At 49.2% G+C, this 19,918-nt stretch overlaps 1 protein-coding gene and 1 pseudogene across 1 annotated transcript in view; both read left to right on the plus strand.

Annotated features, from left to right (window-relative positions):
• Positions 1-1,235: 1,235 nt before the first annotated feature.
• The window catches only part of TNFRSF11A (TNF receptor superfamily member 11a), a 47,956-nt gene continuing 29,273 nt past the window's right edge, over positions 1,236-19,918 (plus strand). Inside the window, exon 1 of the mRNA XM_070419506.1 lies at positions 1,236-1,310. Within this exon, the coding sequence (XP_070275607.1) occupies positions 1,236-1,310 (75 nt within the window). The remainder of the gene's footprint in view (positions 1,311-19,918) is intronic.
• On the plus strand, positions 13,362-13,438 carry LOC139014826 (U4 spliceosomal RNA; annotated as a pseudogene).

Raw genomic sequence — 19,918 nt, forward strand, 5'->3', positions numbered from 1 at the left:
GACTTCAGAACCCCCTTTTACCATCACGATAAAAGGGTTAATTTATCAAGAAGACACAATCCTAATGTTTATGCCTCTAATCAGAGCTTCCAAACATGAGGGGAAAACAGAACTGAAAGGAAAAATAGACCAGTCCACAATTATTGTTGGAAATTTCCAGTTTTCTCAGGAGAAGAAGACAGAAAATCAATATGGGTATTTCAGCCAGTTTAAGTTAAATGACATTTATAAACCACTTCACCCAACAACAGTGGAATGCATAGTTTTCTCACGCACACAGGGAATACTTAAGATACACCGTGTGCTGGGTCAAAAGAGTGAGGTACGTCCTCAAGGAATTCAAAACAATGTATTTCATCGACGTGGGTCAAGTATTTTCACTCAAAAAGTTATCTGTACAAAGGAGTGCCTACACAGTGCGTCCAGCACCGACCTAGCATGTGAGGAAAGACACACTCCCGAGGAGGGCATCCCAGCGACCAGAACAGCAGGTGCTGCGCCCAGACCGCCGGCTGCTGCTTCAGGAGAGGCCAAGCCGGGCCCAGTGCCTTGACCGGCGCGGGGCGGAGGCAGTAGGGGCTGGCGGCCCGGAGCAGGACCCTGGAGGAGACTGAGTGGCCAGCAAACGGTGAAGGAGGACTTCATGAATTGCGCTGGGCGGTGACTGTGGTGACCCTTTCCCTGGAGTCCGCAAAGATTCCCGTCTCCTTATTCCCGCTGGTGGGCCGCCACCCCTGGGAGGCCCCGCCCGGATGAGCTGAGCGCTCGGGCGCGGGCGGGGGCGGGGGCCAGGCTGCCTCCCCTCCCCGGACGTCTGCGACCTGGAAAGACACCCGGGTCAGGTCGCAGGCAACCAGTCTGCCCGCGGGCGGCAGGCAACCCGCTGCGCCAAGGGGACAAGGGGAGGAGGCTCCGGGCTAAGCTCCGCACCCACGGCGGGGCGGACGCGGATCGGCCCCGCGGCCCTCACCTCCCGGTGCCCGGGTCTGTCCTGCCGCAGACGCCGCGCGGGCCCCCCTCCGCGCCCCGCCTCGGGCACCACCTGGCGGCCGCGGCCCCGCCCGGCTGGAGCGGGATGTCGCGCGGGCGGGGACAGGTGCCCCGAGGGGCGGGGCGGGGCGGGGCGCGGCGGGGGGCGGGGCGGGCCGACCCCGGGGCCCGGAGCCGCCTCGCCTGCCGCGCCGAACCCGCCGCAGAGGCCGCAGAGCGCGGCGCCCAGCCCGCCCCTCCACGCCATGGCCCCGCGCGCCCGGCGGCGCCGCCCGCTGTCCTCGCTGCTCGCGCTCTGCGCGCTGCTCGGGCCCCTGCAGGTAAGTAAGGCGGCTGCCCGCGCGGCGCCCTTGGGAGCTGGGGACGCCGGGGCGCGGGGGCTGCGAGACGACCCGACGGCTGGACGGAGAAACCAGAGCGGAGGCTTTGCGGGGCGGAGGAGGCAGAAACTTGGGGAGGCGGTTCCGCGGGTTGGACCGTGGCGGGAGGGAAAGGGCGAGTAGATGGGGTGTTGGGAGGTGCGGGACCCCAGTACCGGACACGGGCGCTTCCAAAAGCCCTCTTGATGGCAGGCTTTGCTGTCGTTTATTCCCCCAAGTTTCTGGAGCCCCGAGCTCCCCAGGCACAGTCGCTGCTGGGTAGACACAGCCCCTCCCCGGCAGCAGAACACGCCCGGGAGAAGTCCGCGCGCAGACAATGCCCGCACCCGGGAACCGCTCCTCAGTGCGAGGTCTCGGGCACCTGGGGTCCCCGGGAGCCTGGGTCGGTCCCTCTACCTGGGCGTCGCTCCTCCCAACCTGTTTCCTGGGTCGTCGGAAGGCTAGGGCTGCGCTCGCCGCGCGGGGATGCCTGGCGCCGGCGGCGACACCGAATTGGGCAGTTTCTGCAGAAAAGCTGAAACCCCCGCCCCCCACTTTTTTCACGCCCCCTCCGACTGCCCCCACAAGCAGCCTAAGGTCCACCCGTTCAGGTTCTGGCCCTGAATAATCGCAGAATCTCTTGTTCTCAGAACCCCTTTGATGGTGTTAGAACAAAATACTGTTTGCTATGGGAGAAACCAAGGTACGCGCGGGGTTTCAAGGCAGTGGGGGCGCCAGAAACAGCCCTGCTGTCCTGGAGCTCAGCCGGATGGAGCTGGGGCGGCAGGCACCGCGGGGTAGTGGTTAGCGCCACTGATGCCAGGCTCCCCCCCCTCCCCCCCGTAAGGAGTACCCACCCCTTGGCTGGCGAATGGCTTCAGGGTAAAGAGTGCCAGAGGTGCCCCCAGATGCGCATCTTCTCAGATCCCTGTCGCTGCCCAGTCCTTTGGGAGGAATTGTCTCTGTCCAGAACTCAGTACAGTTACTGATAAATAAATACATAAAGCCCGTTACTGATTTTCTGTCCTCGCGAGGGGAGCTCTTGTGCGCCCAACCCAGCACCGCAAATGGAAGTTCCTCAGAAGGAAGGGTGAGTGGTGGTGGTTTCCTGGGCTCCAGCAGTTTCAGATTTCCCTTCGCTGGTAGAATTGGTTTAGGTTGTGGTGACTCCCGCGTGCAGAATGGCTCAAAAGCCCCTGCAGACTCAGAGAGGCACTTGCAGAACTAACTGTATTTGGGTGAGAAGCGGGGGAAAGCCCGCTGGGGAGTCAAGCCTTGAGAAAAATAACAGGAATATGCTAGTGGCTGGGGCAGAACATGCTCACGGAGATGCCTTCTGTGTCCACAATCCTTGTGCGGGTGCCTTAGAATCCCGGAGGGAAAAGATAGCCCAGAAACCGAATGGAATGGTTCACTTTAAGCACTTCAGGAGTTGCTTAGTTAAGTGTTCAACAGGTGGGGCAGGACGCCACCTTATTTGTACTAAAGGACCAGGGATCCCATGAACTGCAGGCCACTGGAGAAAAACCTGCCAGCTACAGTTTTGAAAAAGCATCTCGTGTTTTATTACAAAAACTACCCACATGTGGCATAAAATGCATTGGTTGTAATAGCAACAGCAAGTGCTATCAAAACAAATTTGTTTTTCAGAGAGACCTTTCAACAAGTGTTATTTCCCCTCCCTTTTCCTTTCGGCCACTTGAATTATGTGTGTTTTAAAATCATACCTAAACAGAAAACAATAGAATGATATTGGCATCCTAATCAAATGGTATCATTTACGCCCAGCCTCCCTACTAGCTGTGAAAGTGGAAATGCACTATTACCCCCCGAAGATACTGTGCGTACAAGCACTCTCTGTGTTCAATTACTGCTTCTTTGGCGAACCTGTTAGTTTAAAAAAAGGAATTGCTTTGGCTATCCATTGATGGTTGTTTTCACACACGGGCAAGGTTTGGCCAACTGCTTTGCGTTGTTGGGGGTAGGGTAGTGGTTTTGTAAAATAGTTGGCAAAAACAGCTTCTAGAAAGTGCTTTATCTGCAAGTATTGGACTTGGTTTCATTTACTTTAAATAGAAATAAACTTACCTGGAAGGCTGTAAGTTTTGCCTTTTAAAACATTTCTGTGGTTATACCTCTGTCTGCCTGTCTTTGGTTGGGAATTTGTTTCAGACATAAGAAGAGTATTTCCTTACAGATAAAAAACATTGTAAGTTTTTATGCCAATAGTTCTACTATTTATTCCAAGTAAGAAAATGTAGACGCACGCTGTTTTCATTAAGGTAACTATTTATCCTCGGTTATTTAAGACCTAGGGGAAGGGTCATCCATGCCCAGGCCAACCAACATTTATGGGATATGAAACATTGTGCTAGTGAGAAACAAGATGGAGACATAGCTGTGCCTTCACAGGTCACAGTCCAGCAGAGAGGACGAGATGGGTGAATCAACAGTAACCGAGCAGCGGTGATAAGAGACAGTCGGAGGGTGGTGGGGAGCTGGTGGGAGTGTGGCTGCAGGAATCAGGAGGGCTTTGGGAGGAGGGGGGTCTCTTGAAGTGGGCTTTGGAGGATGGGTAGGAAATCAAGAGAAGGAGTAGTTCCAAGAGGCAGTTGAGGAAGAAAGCTTTCTAGTCAAGAAGATGGCACGAGTGGTTTAGACTTAAAGGAATCTTGCCAAAACACACACACACACCTTCACCTTCACATATTTTTATGACTTTACAGATAGCACAAAGCACTTAATTCAGAAAACCTGACCAACAGACAGGGCATGGACATTTATAGCTTTTGAGATAACTCCTATATAGCCCTTACTGAGGTAGTAAGGAGACTTATCAGAAACAGATTGGCCAGAGGGCCCTGGAAGGGAGACCCCGTAGAGGAAATCCCCTAGGGCGGAGCTCTGCCTGGGCTCTAGGATTGGTGGATGCCCTGTGTCTCCGTGGCTGTCTCCCAGCCTCCCATCCCACCCTGGAGGGAAAGCTTGGTGCATGTTACTACTTTGTTTGAAGAACCACAGACACATAAATCAGTGGCCTTCTAGTTCATTTTGTCAGTAACAAATATTTCAAATGGCTCTCCCTCATTTCCTTCCCACCAGCTGCCCCCCAAAATGGCAAATCTGTAACATGAACGCATTCTCTGTGTTGATAAGGAAATATGAGCTTGCTTTTCTCAGTTATCTACCAGGAATTCTCACACCAGGAAAACTGAAACAATAAAGGTGAATCTTTAAAGGTCACTAAATCCGTGTTTTACGAGACCATGAGAAGGGGAGTTCCAAGCCTGGGCCTCCTCTACACAGTGTTGTTTTAAGGAGGTGCTGCAGGAACTCTATCTGCCATGTCAGTATTAAACTCCCCCCCCACCCCCCCCGCGGTCCCCCATCTGTATTTCCCTAACTTTGAAACGCATGGGAAAAAATATTAGTGTTTTTCCCACATGGTGTTTTCAGTGGACCAGGAAGGCTGTCTGGGCTGTTCTTTTTGCCAGGGGGGTCTGTATCCACCCTGGTGCCCATCAGCTCTACAGCTTATCCTCGCCCGAGGGCATCTACCCTCTGGCCAGGTGGCTGCCCAGGAAGGCAATGGCCCTCTCCCTGCCATATCCTGACCCCAGCCTGCAAGGGAAGCATGCCCCACCCTCTGGAGCACACAGCGGATCCACTTCCATGCCTCCAGAGCTGGCATGGGTGGGACTCTGCCCACAGCGGGCTCTCCCTCCAAACACCTTTAGCTTCTCCAGCCGGTTTATAGGAAGTCGTTTGCCTTGTCTGTGTTCCCTGTGGTTGCCGTGTGTGTGGGCTTCCTGTAGGGTCCACTGCTAGGAAGACAGTTAAAGCTCAACTCATCCTTTCTGCCCCAAAGCACTGAGCCTGAGACAGTGGGCTTCCACGAAACGGAAGACTCGGCCCGTCTGAAGTTCTTAGTGAGCTTTTGAGGTTGAATGCTGAGTGGGCGGTGAGTGAGATTACACAGCGTCCCACATCTCTGTCCCCATTCTGAGAGGCTGTCAGTCTGCTTCCTGCCAGCGCTCCCCGCCCAGCAGGCCTCCCCTGTCTCGTTGGTCTTCCAGGGCTGGCTGGCTGCAGTTCTCCCCCCAGCCCCATCGCAGAGTGGAGCACAGGGTCTGGATACTTGGACCGTGGGAGGGTGCTCGTGTGACTGGGAAGCATTGCAGAGTGTGGTGGGTGCCCAGGACAAGACGTGCTTTAGCCAGCCCGAGAGGGTCCAGAAAAACACCCTGTTCTTGCTTACCGTGTGGTCCTGTGTGTCCAGGGCTGCTTTGTTGGGTGGGGGCTGGCGTGGGGGAGGGGTGTTCAGGGATCTCTCACAAGGACAGCATCCTGTATTCCAAGGACCCATGTGCAAGCAAAGCAGTTGCGATTTTATCTGGATGTGTTGTATGTAGGCTGGGGAGGGACGTGACCAGATGTCTGTGTTACGAGAAAGTGTCGGGGTGGGTCTGGGGGGTGGGGGGGGGGGTGGGCAGTAAGGAGGCCACTGCTTGAATCAGGTCATCGCAGTGGTGAAAGGAGAAGCTGAGAGCAGGAGTGCCTCAGAGCCAACGGGGCTGTGCTGGTGCTGACCATACAGGGCCAAAGGATGTGGGCTGGTCGGACCTGTCAGTTAAAAAAAAAGATGTGGTTGATGGCAGAACAAATAACAGACTATTTGGATTGTCTTTTTCACAGTTTATTGGGGACATTTCTGTCTTGGTCCCAGTCAGAATGTTCAGGTTCAAGGAAAGAAGGATTTTTTTCCCCCTAAACTAGTAATAATGAAGGACGAAGTTCAGGCTATTGAACCCCAGCTGCTTTGGATTATTTTATTGGGGGACAGACAGGTTCCTTAAATTCTATAGAGGCAAATAAGCTAAAAGCCAAGGTATTGGGATCTGCAGGAAACTGGTGTGCGCTGGAATTTAGAGCCATTTCCTGACCTAAAGGTGTCTTGATTCAAAAGTTCAGGATGTAGGTTGGGCTCTAAAATGCAGGACTAAAGAGAGATAAGCATCCAGTGATCCCCAAGTGAATCCAGCATCAGAGCAGGTGTGACCTGACCCGTGGTCCTCCCACACGGGCCTCAGATAGGTCACCTGCCCCCAGCAGAAGCAGTGTTTACCTTGAACCCATAGGTTGGTAGAAGGCTTCCCTTGCATAGAACACATTTTTCCTGGTGGGTTGGTAGTGCCTAAGATGGGTGCTTCCCTTCCTCTCTGCCCAGCTCCCTAATGCCTCCCCCATCCAAAAAAGTCCTAGTCTAGCAGCTGACAAGAGGCCCGTCTGGCACAAACACAGTCACAGCTGCCAGGGTTCAAGTGGCAGGAAGAACTGATTGCAGGAGCTACCCTTTCAGTTCATCAGAATAATAATAACTTATTACATTTCCTGTTCAGTGTTGAGAGGAAAAGAGCCACTTCCTCCAGCTACCAGAAATTTGAAGACTTTCCATTAAAAATGAGGAAGAAAAACTTTAACTTTTTGCAAATACGATTGTTAAACCCGGCAAATGGGAAGAGAGGATTGCATAAATCCTATTAGCACCACAGTTTTGTCTGGTTTGGGTTCTCAGTACCTCCCCCAAATGGGAAAGGAACCACTTCCCTATGGTATCCCTTAAAAAAACACACACAAAAAAACAAAAAACAACACTTGTTACTTTTTGAAATATTGTTAGCAACTTGTAACTTAAAAATGTATCCTTAAGTAGCACAACAGCTGCTAAACTCATATCCAGTTAAAAAAAAAAATCTGGGAATGGCACTTCCCTCCTCTCAATTTTGTACCCAAGGTATAAAAGCAGGGTATAAAAAAGAGCAAGGTGTAAGACCTCTGAAACTGTCATGGTAATTGAGGTCGTCAGTTCCGTTATTAAAGTTTAGCCGAGATTATTCCCCTCTGCCCTTGCTAACCCTGGCTGATCACTTAATAATTCTCAATGACAGGAACTTCCCCAGAGCAGACCTAAACCTAACATGTCACAACTTGATCCCATTTCCTCAAATTTGTTCTATCACAGGGGTAAAGATCAGTTGGTCAATGTCATCTTTATTTTAATGGTTCTATTATTGAAGAGTGTTAGCCCACAACTTCCCCTTGCCCGGGGTTATTCATTCTAGTTCCTTAACCTCTCTGCCAGCTTTCCTTCCTTTCAAGTCAATGGATACTTATTTGCGTTTACTAGTAAAAACCAAAAGCAAACAGAAGGCCATAAGACCTGGTGGGAAACCTCAGCCTTTTGCCACACAGCCTCTGACCTGGGAAGCTGCCATCAAGTAGGGAAGATCAGACATCACCGTCTTTATTCCTTGCAGGTCCGTGGGTCTAATCCACTGCAAAAGAGAAACAAGCAAGATGCCCGGGGAACACTGAGAGGAGAGGATGGACGTGGAGAACGGGGCAGGTGGTGCTTGCTCTGGTACCGGATGGACAGGGGAAGGGCCTGAGATAGGACACGCAGAGCATACAGGACAGAATTGTGTCCCGTCGTGATGTCTGGAGCCCAGGGCCTGCGAGAGGGACCAGGGAAGGATTAGGCCAATTGGGGAAGCGCTGGGTCTGAGTCATGAATGGCTGTACAAACAAACCTCAGGAGCTGGGACTCGGTCCTGGGGAGGTGTGGTCCCCGGACCCCGCACCTGAAGCCCACTCACTGAATCAGAAACTCTAGGGTTGAGGCCCAGCAGTCTGGTCTAACAGCCAGGGGGTTCTGACATATGTCTAAGTTTGAGAACCGCTGCTATCGACTGTGGGATTCCATCAAAAGGTTCTGTGCTCTGCTCTACGTTACTAATAGATGGTTAACATATATTCAAAGTACCTGCAATTTGTTGAATCCCTCCTGTACACCAGTCCTGTGCCGGGGGCTTTACAGTGATGCTCTCTAATCCTCAGCCCACCTTGCCAGAAAGATGGGAAAACAGGCCCAGAGAGGCTAAGTAACTTGCCCATGTTTGCACAGCTCATAAGCAGCAGAGCTGGAATTTCTCCCTGGTGTCTGCCCCAGTGGCATGGTCTTACCCCCTCAGGGAATCTTCTTATACAGTGAACTGTGTGTCAGTGTGGGGAGCAGAAGCAAGCCCCTGGGTCTGCGTTGGTGCTGGTCTGCCTGAGTGTGCACACTCACCGAGGGCTTTATGTTGCAGAAAGACAAACGCTGTGACTTTAAGGCTGATTGAGTTTGCAGCGGCTCCCCAAGCACTCTCAGGGCAGGGTCTGTGTGCCAGTGAGTTGATCCCTGACTCAGGAGGAAAAGGAATGTGACACATGGAGTCATCTCTGCCACTTCCTGAAGGGAAGGCGGCTCGGAGGCCACACGCACTGGTCTGAACTGTGCATCTGCACTGCAGCCGTCCTCACCCCCCTCCCGACGGGGGATGGGCCTGTGTTTACCTCCCTCCTGTCACCTGCCAGGCTCTGTCCTGGATGGTGGGGCTGGGGTATGGGGGGTAGGAGGAGAGACGAGGCTTCCGAGCCCCAGGTCCAAATGAGCAGGTAAATATAGTTCGATTATATTTTTAAAGGTTCTGTCTGTCTTATTATAATCTCAGTGAATCTGGGAACTCCTCTCTTGGCCCAGGTGACCTGAGCTCCTATTTGAGTGTCTACCATGGCACAACTCTCAGTCATTTCTATTACCGACATTTTTCTCAGTCGGTAGCAGGAGAAAAGTTGGAATGAGATAGAGGGTCAAAGCATAGATAGCCTTGGGGTCACTGGCAGGCGTCCAACTCTCTGTTGGAGCGAGATAGGAAGCTGCCAGCGGGGTTTGGGTGGAGGGTAGTGATGTGTTACTAGTGCACAGCAGCAAGCAATCTTGGAACAGACCTCTGACCCCATGACATTGGGTATAACATACAGGGACGATTAAACTCAGCAGGAACACAACTGGAACCTTGGTCCTAAACTTTAATGCATCAACATCTAATGGTCGCAAGGTTTCAAAAGCTAACAAGGAAACCATAAAAACATGATCCCTGTAACCAGGCCATTGAGGGCCTATTTATGGGTAAATTATAAATGGCCAAGGCACCATCATGCACAACCAACTGGTTGTCAGTAACCACTGTGCAGAGCAGTCCCCACGGGTGAGGGGATGCAGAGTGATGGGTGCCGGCTCCTCCGTGCCTGGAAGCGGGTCTAGAGTGGCCTCATGCAGGGGCCTCATCCAGTGTGAAAGGCGCCCCATTCCCAGGGTGAGTGACAGGCATGAGAGGCAGAGCAATTGTGTTGTGTGTTAGTTAAGCAGACCCATATTCCGTCCCGGTTAGAAAACAGAATTTGAGCCCAGGAAGAGATATTCCATCTTGATTTTGCAGCCCTTCCCCTCTGGGTAGCTCTAGTTTTGCACGCAAATTGGTGGAGTCTTTCCAAGTCCATGCTTGGGAGTGTGAATCTGATTCAGATCTAGTAGGAAACTATGATAGTCTTCCGTACAGGGAAGTTATGAGATCAAACTTGTCCTTCAGGGAAAATTACTCATTGATCGAACAAGAGTCTGAGCCTTTGCTACCTGCTTAGCACTGTTCAGTCTTCTAATCACTAACCCAGGGGTCCTCAAACTACGGCCCGCGGGCCACATGCAAATACAAATATTGTATTTGTTCCCGTTTTGGTTTTTTTACTTCCAAATAAGATATGTGCAGTGTGCATAGGAATTTGTTCATAGTTTTTTTTAAAACTATAGTCCGGCCCTCCAACGGTCTGAGGGACAGTGAACTGGCCCCCTGTTTAAAAAGTTTGAGGACCCCTGCACTAACCCGTTGAGCACCTGTGAGGATGCTAGAAGGCCAGGCAAGTCAGGTCTCTAGCCTAGTGCCTGGCAGGACCGCAGTAGTTGTTTCCTAAGGGCCAACTCTGTCTTCACTCCTTCTCAAGATCAGTGGTGTCTAGGGTTGGGAGAAGTGTTTCCCTCTGTACAGTGTGTGAAAACATGAGGAAGTTCTGGCTCTTCGTCTTTACTGGAATCTCTGACCATGCTACTCAAAGACCATCAACATCACATGGCAGCATTGTTAGAAGTACAGACTCTCTGCCCTGGCCAGTGTAGCTCCATTGGTTGGGCATCGTCCTCTGCACCAAAAGATTGCTAGTGCTCTCCCCCGGTCAGGCACATGCCCTGCGTTTCAGGCTCAATCCCCAGTAGGGGGAATGCAGGAAGCAGCCGTTGGGTGTTTTGCTCTCACATAGATGCTTCTCTCTCCCTCTCCCTCTCCAGACCTACTGAATCAGAATGTGTATTTTAATAAGATTCCCAGGTGATCCCATGCACATATGAGAAGCACTGGACTTGACTCTGAGGGCCAGGGGCAGTCTAGTCCCTTCACTGGCCACTCTGGGGGCTCATGACCTTATTAGCTTGGTGCACCCCCAGAATGAAGGCAGAGCCTAGAAGGGTCCTTGGCCTCCAGCAGATCAGGGTGCTGGGAGCACAGGGGTCATTGACATTCACTACAGGAAAGAAGAGAAAGTAGCTCTCGTCTGGAATGAATGCAAGTTTTTTTGTTTTGTTTTTAATTTAAGAAAGCCGGGGGCGGGGGGGACCTTAACCACTGGGAGAATAAAGGAGCATTCACTGGCGCCTTTGGAAATCGTGTTGAGTGTAATACAGGGACAAGTCAAAGCCGTCCTAATTGCCGTGTTTAGGAAACAAACCTACCTTGCACTTTCATTTCAGGTAGCCCACAGCTGCAAACTTTTTAAACTCTTTATCTCTCTGGAAGACAAAGAAACTTGCAATTAAAGTGTTGAAATGCAAGGTTATTTCTTCATTTTCCTTTGGGGCATATGTTCTGTTTCGGAGGAGCAGAGATAATAAATGCATTGTGAGGAGGGAGAGAAAGGGTTGAGTGAAGATCAATGGAGCTTTGAGATGCGCCTGTCTGAGTGAGAGCAGCTGCCCTTTCTTCCTTTAAGGAGCAAATCTGGGATCAAGGTCGTCAGGGCAAAAACGCTGATGCATCCGGAAAATAAGCAACTTTCAAGATAGTCCGTTTTTTAATGTTTGCTAAATCAGACGGTGACTATGCCAAGACATCTAAGAGGCCACAGCTACTCTACATTTTTAAGGGTTGGTTTTTGTTTATTTGTGTGTGTGTGTGTGTGTGTGTGTGTGTGTGTTTTATTCTGACCTAAGGCAGATTTTCTTTTTTCTGTGCAAACTATCTATTTGTAAAATACCTGTGGCAAAATGGTTAAGATAGTCAATTTTATAGTATGTGTTTTTCTATCACAATTAAAAATAAAATGAAAAAAGTACTCTTACGGGAAATGTAGTTCTTGCCTGGTAATGAGAATGGCATGAAGTGCTTGCTATTCAGACCTTTGCGGAGGGACAGCAATGTCCTCCGATCTGAACCCAAAGTCAGTATCACAGAAGCCTGGTGCTGCGGGTGTATGTTAACTCATGATGTGGATAAATTCTGCCATCAGTTGTGTGGCTTCATGTACCACCCTCCCCTCCCCTCACTGCAGTGGTCTGACCACGCCGCCCACACTCCCTCCCAGGCCCTTTGCAAGTGCTTTGACATCCACCGGGAATACCTCTCCTCCTGACGCGGCTGTGAACTTAATGTTCCCCACTTTACACAGGTCTCCACTGAATGTCAGCTTTTCAGAGGCTCCCCATCATCATCCCATCACTTGCCCTCTTTTATTTTTTTTTCACAAAAGTTATTACAACCAGATTTCATTATTTGGGTGTAATAACTTTTGCTTATTGTCACTCTTCTCCTGTGAGAAGGACTCCCTCTGTCTAGGTCCATCTCCTGTATCCACAGAACCTAACATTGTCTCTGGCACATAGTATATGTCCGTTAAGAGTTGAGGCAGAAATGACTATAGGTTTAACTTGCCCCACTTTTAGGCTGTAAATTTGCTGAACATGTCTTACCTAAAAGCTAAACCTCCTAGATTACTTGCTAGAGAGCCAGGCAGTGATGCTGTGTAGAGTGAGAGCATTTTTCTTCAATAGGAAAATCAAGGATGTCTTTCAAAGTGGTGAACATGAACCTCAGAGTCCTAAGCCCCCCGATTCCATTCCTGTCCTGTTAACAGCTAAATTGAGTCATGTGAACAGATCCAGGCAAAACAAATTACCCCATAAAAAATTGCAAAGGACTTGAGTAGACACTTCTTCTCAGTGTGAATATATACACATGGCCAATCTATAATAATAAAAGTGTAACATGCTAATTAGACCAGACATCCTCTGGATGTCCTTCCAGACGAAGCTGGGGCTGCGAGGGAAGCCCAGGTCCTGGGTGCCAGAGGGAAGCCGGTGCTGGCAGCCAGGGGAAGGAAGGCTTACTCTTGCACAAATTTCATGCATCGGGCCTCTAGTAGACATATAAAAGGATGTTCAGCCCTAGCTGGTTTGGCTCACTGGATAGAGCGTCAGCCTGCGGATTGAAGGGTCCCAGGTTCGATTCCAGTCAAGGGCATGTACCTTGGTTGCGGGCACATCCCCAGTGGGGGGTGTGCAGGAGGCAGCTGATCTGATCGATGCTTCTCTCTCATCGATGTTTCTAACTCTCTATCCCTCTCCCTTCCTCTCTGTAAAAACTCAATAAAATATATTTTTAAAAAAAGGATGTTCAACATCATTAAATCATTAGGGAAATGCAATAAAACCCACAGTGAGAGACTACATCATACCCACTGTGATGGCTATTACCACAAACCAAGAAAATAACATGTTGGTGAGGACATGGAGAAACTGGAACACTCTTGCATCACAGGTGGGATTGTATTAAACAGGTGTAGCCCCTACAGAAAACAATTTGGTGGTTCCTCAAAAATCTAACCACAGAATTATGACTCAGGTATAGTCTCCAAAGAATTGAAAACAGGGCCTCAAACAGATACTTGTGTGCCAATATTTATTGTAGCCCTATTCACAGTATCCAAGTGGCAGAAACAACCCAAGTGTCCAGGAGTAGATGAATGGGTAAATCTAATGTGGAAACAAACTAGAATATTATTCTGTCAATGAAAATGAATGGAGTTCTCAGCTTTGCGCAGTGGCGGTATCATAGCCAATGAGGTTGATCAGAGGTGCGATTATTGCTAATTGGAAAAAAAAAAATGGAGTTCTGACACATGCTACAATACAGATGAACTTCGAAGACATTATGCCAAGTGAAATAAGCCAGTCATAAAAGGACAAATATTGTATGACTGTAAGGGGCCCCTAGAGTAGTCAAATTCATAGAGACAGACAGTAGAATTGAGGTTTACCAGGGGCTAGATGGAAGGGGGGAAGGGGAGTTCCATGGGTAAAAGTTTCTGTTTGGAGTGATGAAAATATTCTGGATAAAGAGGGTAGTGATGGTTACACAACATTGTGAATGTAATTAATGCCACTGGATTATACACTAAAAAATGGTTAAAATGGCAAATTTTTTTTAAAAATATTTTTATTGATTTTTTTACAGAGAGGAAGGGAGAGGGATAGAGAGTTAGAAACATCGATGAGAGAGAAACATCGATCAGCTGCCTCCTGCACACCCCCTACCAGGGATGTGCCCGCAACCAAGGTACATGCCCTTGACCGGAATCGAACCTGGGACCTTTCAGTCCGCAGGCCGACGCTCCATCCACTGAGCCAAACCGGTCAGGGCGCAAATTTTTATTTATATATATTATCACAATAAAAAGGTACCCCAAAGTTTTTCTAAAAAGGCACTCAAAGGGCAGATATGGAAAGAGCCAAATCCCATTTTTCATGATGCGAGACAGCCCATCCCCACCTCCCTGAGATGAGCTTTCTTTCCCTCCTGCAAATAGAGCCCGAGTTCCAGAGTGGCACTTGGCTGTACTAATCTGACATCTACCTCTCCTCTCCTCTCCTCTGCCTGTGTCCTCCCATGCTAAGTGCTTTGAAAGGGCTGAGGCGGGCTAATTCTGTTAGTCCTGCACTCGGCAGTCCCTTGCACATCTATATATGAGAGCCCAGAAAAGATGTCTCCCAGAGTGTGAAGTAGTAGAGCTCTAAAGAGATGGACGCTTTCTACTGTTAAACCCTGGACCAGACAAAAATCTTATCTTCTGTTCATAATTATGTGAAAAAGTGTTTACAAGGGAAAGGTGAATGTTGCAGGCAAAGGAATGATTGGCCTTCCTCTATTATTTTATCAACTCATGGTCTCATATGGAGAAAGGAGTTGGTCCATATTTGTGATCTTCAGTGAGTCCAGTAGTACTCAATCCAGTGAGAATACTTTTGAGCTGGAGTTTTGAATACTCTTTTTCAGTGGAAACACATTCATAAAATGCATTGCAGAATGCCCCACGTCCTTTAGTAGCAGGTCAATGATAATACTGGTATGTGACAGTCATAATTTTCTTCACAATCTTCTCAAACTGGCCACATTTTTTTTTAACAGTGTGCCACTCAGAGAATTCTTGGACCTCACTATGGACAGCAGGTTTTATTTTCAAGAGCTGTGTGTGAAATACATTTCTGTGAAATGACTTATATTTTAAACACTCAGAGTTTTCTGTTTAAACTCTCCGATTCTCTGTATCCATTTCCGTTATGACTTAAACCAAGGACTTGGCTGGCATAAGTGGGGCTTTAGAGTTTTTAATGTGTTCCATAGTTCACTGCATCCCCAGGTGGGGTGAACCAGGTGATCCAGTGGGGTGCCCGGGAGATCCCCAAAGCCACCCCTTATTCTCTTTATGTCGCTATAAAGACACCATCTTTATAAATGCCTGTGTAATATTGTGAAGCATGAAGTGTGAAGCTTGGGTTTGTCCAAAAGAAAATTGAGTCTGCTACTTTCTCTGTAAACCTGTAAGCTTAAAATTCTCTCTCTTATGTTTATTTAAAGTGAAAATGTCTAGAAGGGCATTCAGTCATAACGCAATGATGTCCTAGTTAGTAGAATCCCTGGCAGATAGGATCTAGGTTGCTTTATCAGCAGACACCCTGAGTAACTGTCTTTGCCCCAAATCAGGGTGGCTTATGTCACTGAGCCCCCAGACGGAAAGCCACTGAAATGACGCGGACCGCCTGTCAGGACTGCAGTCCCATGAGAAAGCACTTCTTCATGCGAAATCAAACAGGCCTTTCCAGAAATAAGCCTCTTTGATGAAAAACCTATTCTTCCAGTCCCCCAGCTGACAGCTTTTGTTTGTCGTGCAAGTGAAGAGTCAGGGGGCTGGGGTGTCAGGAACGTGTCGGGCAGGATTCCTATGTGGGTCCCCTTCCTGTCTTCCCCGCTCTTTCTTCTTCCCAGTGGCACTCTTTTTCGTTTACGCCCTCGGGGACCGATCTCAGTGCTGATGCGTCCTGCTCTGCTCAGGTGTGCACGTTAGCACCCCCTCTCCTGACTGCAGGCCAGGTGTGCGCCTCTGCTGAGTGATGGATGGGATTACTTCATTCTCCCCACAGCCTCCTAGCCAGGTCTTCAGCTTCAAAGGGAGGAAGCAAGCCCGGTTTCATTGAGTGCTGCTGCTTGCCAACGCCACGTCATTTACATGAATTACCGTAGGTCTGACCCTTAGTGCATCGGGGTGGGCACAGTTATTAGCCCCATTTTACAGGTGAGCAGCCTAAGGCTTAGAATCGGCTTTTTTTCCCCTTGCCGTCCCATTGTAAAAATGTAAACAGTTTATTAAAGAAAATGTCAAAAAACAAACAACAAAAGAAAGAAAAAGAAATGTCTGTTGGGGGCACACTGGAAGCTCAGTTCTGAGAGTTGTCCTTGGTAGAAAAATCCTCCTGCCCTGCAGCCCACTGGCCCTCACCGGTGGGGCCACCTGGCCAGGCTCCGTCCTCTCCCTTCATCAGCACTCGGGTACCACCCTCCGCCCCTCAACTCGTATTCTCCCGGCCCCTACCTCTGCTCCACTCAATTCCCACATTCTGGCATGCCAGCCTTTACTGTAGTTAGCATTTCCTTTTTCTTTTTCTGTAGAAACCTGTCTTATCTGATTTCTGAACAACCAATGACTCTGATGGTTTCCACTTCCAGGTACGAACTTTTAACCGAGAAGCACGATGGTGGGATGCTTCTTTTCCATGAACTGTGCCATGATCAAAAGTAGAAGCTAGCGCAAATGGAGAAGGCCATCTGGAAGCCCTCGGGGGGAAAGGTGCTAAGAAAGGGGCAAAACCGAAAAGGCCCCCCTAAACATCTTGAGCTGAAGGGTCAGCGTTTTGACTCAAAACTGAAATGCTTGTGAGGGAGAAACTCAGATCTCTCTCTTGCCTGTCTGCTCAGCCAGCTCAGAATAGAGACATTCAAAGCAACAGACACGAAGTGACAGCTTTCTTTGCAGTTAGTGTAACTTAGCTATTTCAGTTTTATTTGCTGAGAACAAGCAGTTCAGAGAGAAAGTTTCCTGAGGTGGGACCATCAAAGGAGAGAAGCTATCCTGGGGCTCTTGGGACATGGTCACTAGAAATGTATTCATATTCTCTTTTGGGCAGGAGCAGTTTCAATGGTGACTTTCATTGGGACATTTTGTTTCAAGGGCAGCAGGACTACTGAGGTGTTATTTAGAATTTAATAGTTTCTCTCTTAACGAAAACCACATCTTTCAGTTCTACTGTAGCATTCAGAAATTTGATACCATCTTTGCTTACATTATAGCCCAAATCTCAACTACAGTCACGGATGATATTTTACAAAATGAAATCTATGGAAAATCCCACATTTGCTCTCCCGGGTTGGCTTCATTTCCCCTAATTTGACCGCAGGGGCCACCCCTCTTTCTGCTTTGTACATGTCAGCGAGGATTTTCAATGGAGCAGAACAGCAACTTTATCTCCATGATGACTTTCACTGCAATCAGATGGATGGGCAGCAGGAAAAAGAAATATTTTAGTCCACCTGCCCTGCAGAATCCTAAAAACAGACCCCGATTCTCTGTAGCTCCGTGTCAGGCTCCTTCTGTGCAGGGCTTTTCAAAATGAGGACCCCCACCCCCTTGGCTCTGCATCAGGAAATAAATCCATGTTTCGTTATGAAGAGAATTTTTAAAATATATTTTTATTGATTTTAGAGAGGAAGGGAGAGGGAGAGATAGAAACATCAATGATCAGAGAGAATCATTGATCAGCTGCCTCCTGCACGCCCCCTACTGGGGATTAAGCCCGCAACCCAGGCATGTGCCCTCACCGGGAATCAAACTGCGACCTCCTGGTTCCTAGGTCGATGCCCAACCACTGAGTCACGCCAGCCAGGCTATGAAGAGAATTTTGATTGACCATCTATGAGCTTCCTCCTGCTTCCTAAAGTCTTGCACAGACTGTGGGCATGCTTCCTCCATATTTGTCAGCTCTAAAATAAACACCAGCCTGTGTGCCCCCAAAACAAGTAGACATAAAGCACAAACCCACAGAAAAGTGAGACAACAGGAGGCCAATACATTAAATGTATCATCTTGCCGCTCTAACACCTTTCTCTAAAAAAAAAACCCAAAAAACAACAAAAAAAACTTTCCGAGGAATTCCTATGGAAAGGGGTGTAAATGGTATTTGTTATACAGGTTCTAGTGTTTCTTATTAACTCAGGGTGGGTCTGTTAGAAAACAAGGGTTACTGGATGTAAACACCAGCCTGTGTGCCCCCAAACATTTTTGTAGTTTATTGATTCAGAACTGTATACGGACCCTGTCAACCCATGGCTCTTTTTTTTTTAGAAGACCTCTAAGTATCATAAATCACATGATATTCCCAGACACAAGCGCTGCAAACAGACCTGACCCCGCTGGCCTCCAAGGCAGCTGCAATACACAACAGTTCCCCCAATGGGTCCCCGATCACGTCTTCTTTCTACCTGCAGGAAGAGGCCCAAGCAGTGGTGACACTGGTTACCTGTGGGGAGGGCTGCCGGGGAGGGAGACTCCCCCAGAGCCTGTGGGAGCTTTTACATTGTGTATCATGTGACTGTGTCCTTTCTTCAGCAAATAAAACATTCTAAAGTGGTTCTGCTCTATTTGCTTAATGAAAACAACCATGGTTCAAAAGCTCTATTGTTTTAGAAGGAAACAATTCACTCTTAAAGGTGAACTGGAAAAAAACCTAGATAACTAAAAGCTGGATGTCTCAACTCAGTTACCAAATGCCTTCTGTTGCTGCAGGAGAGGGTAGGTGGCTGACAGGATCCCACCATTTTCCGAGAAGCTGCAGACTTGTGCTGAACCCCTCTGTCCCCTGGAGGTTACTTCCATGCCACTCAAGCAGGAGCATGCTTTCATCCATGACTGCCTTGCTGGGATTGCTGTCAATTCCTAGAGCCAGCACCTCACAACCATTGGGAGCTTGGTCTTGGAGGATGGAGCCGGGTCCAAATTCTGAGCCATTGGAAGGGAAGGGCCCGAGGCCCAGCAGGGACTTGGGCAGCCTAGGGGCTCTCCCCAGTTGCTGGTGAGATGGTAGATACGGAGCTAGAATTCCTTAGGGAAAATGAGGGGCCAGACTGGGAGGGGCTGAAGAGCATTCATTCATTCACACACAAAAATGCCTTTCGGGGGATACATGCGACAGGCCTGCCAGGGAGACTGGCATGAATGAGACCCAGCACAGGCTAACAGGGAGCCGAGCCAAGCAGGTGGGACTAAGGGACTTGGAGTCTGGGAGTCAGGCAGCGGAGCCTGTCTGGGCTACAGCATCGAGAGACAAGTCCCCGGGGGACCCTCAAAAGCAAGACAGGCCAGGGGGTCTGACGTGGATTTCCTGGTCGTTACAAACACAAGTTCTGTGGTATAGACAGCAAAGTGGGGAGCCTGTCCCAGGAGGTTCTGCACAGGATCTGGGTGAGCCCAGTAGCGGGAGGGCTTTGCATGCTGGATGAGGCCTGGGGAGCTGCTCCTCTAACAGAGGGTTCCTCTCTCACATCGATGTGAGAGAGACACATAGATTGGTTATCTCCTGCACAGGCCTCAATCAGAGTGGGGAATAGAGCATGTGCCTTTGACGGGAATCGAACCTGTAGACCCTTCAGTCCGTGGGCTGATGTTCTATCCACTGAGCCAAACTGGCTAGGGCAAGCTGTACCTTTTACAAACTGAGTTTTACGGTATATGAATTATATCTCAAATTTAGAAACAGAAGACGTGTCTAGGTAAAGCCACAGTAAGTTTAGGAGACAGAAATGAATTCTAAGGAGTAATCTGTGAAATGCTGGTTAGGAACTAGGACCTCTGGTCACCTCTGGAATCAGTGACTTCCGCATTTTGCCAGGAGGTGAAAGCCTGGGTTAGACGGTGGTGGTGGTGGTGCGGGGGGGCGGGGGGGCGGGGGGGAGGTTGAGTGAATCACAGCCACACTCCTAGGCATGTAACGAGATTGTCCACGTGCTCAGCAGGAACCAGGATCGGGAGCCCAGGACATGGCTAGCACCTGTGTTCCTCAGCAGCTGCTTCAGGGGTAGCCCTGTACCAAATTCCCCTAAAAAGAACCTTTCTGTGTATGTTACACAGAGCGTGCGCTTATCTTACAGAGGCTGTTGCAGCTCTCTTGTGGGTCAGACGGCACTGATAACCTTTCTCGTCTGAAACAAAGCCCGACCACATCACTATCTCGTTTGCCTCTGTCATCATCGTTGCCGCAG

This window comes from Myotis yumanensis, unplaced genomic scaffold (genome assembly GCF_028538775.1).
Source record: "Myotis yumanensis isolate MYYU_CA2020_CCGP unplaced genomic scaffold, mMyoYum1.0.hap1 SCAF_7, whole genome shotgun sequence".
Taxonomy (NCBI): Eukaryota; Metazoa; Chordata; class Mammalia; order Chiroptera; family Vespertilionidae; genus Myotis; species Myotis yumanensis.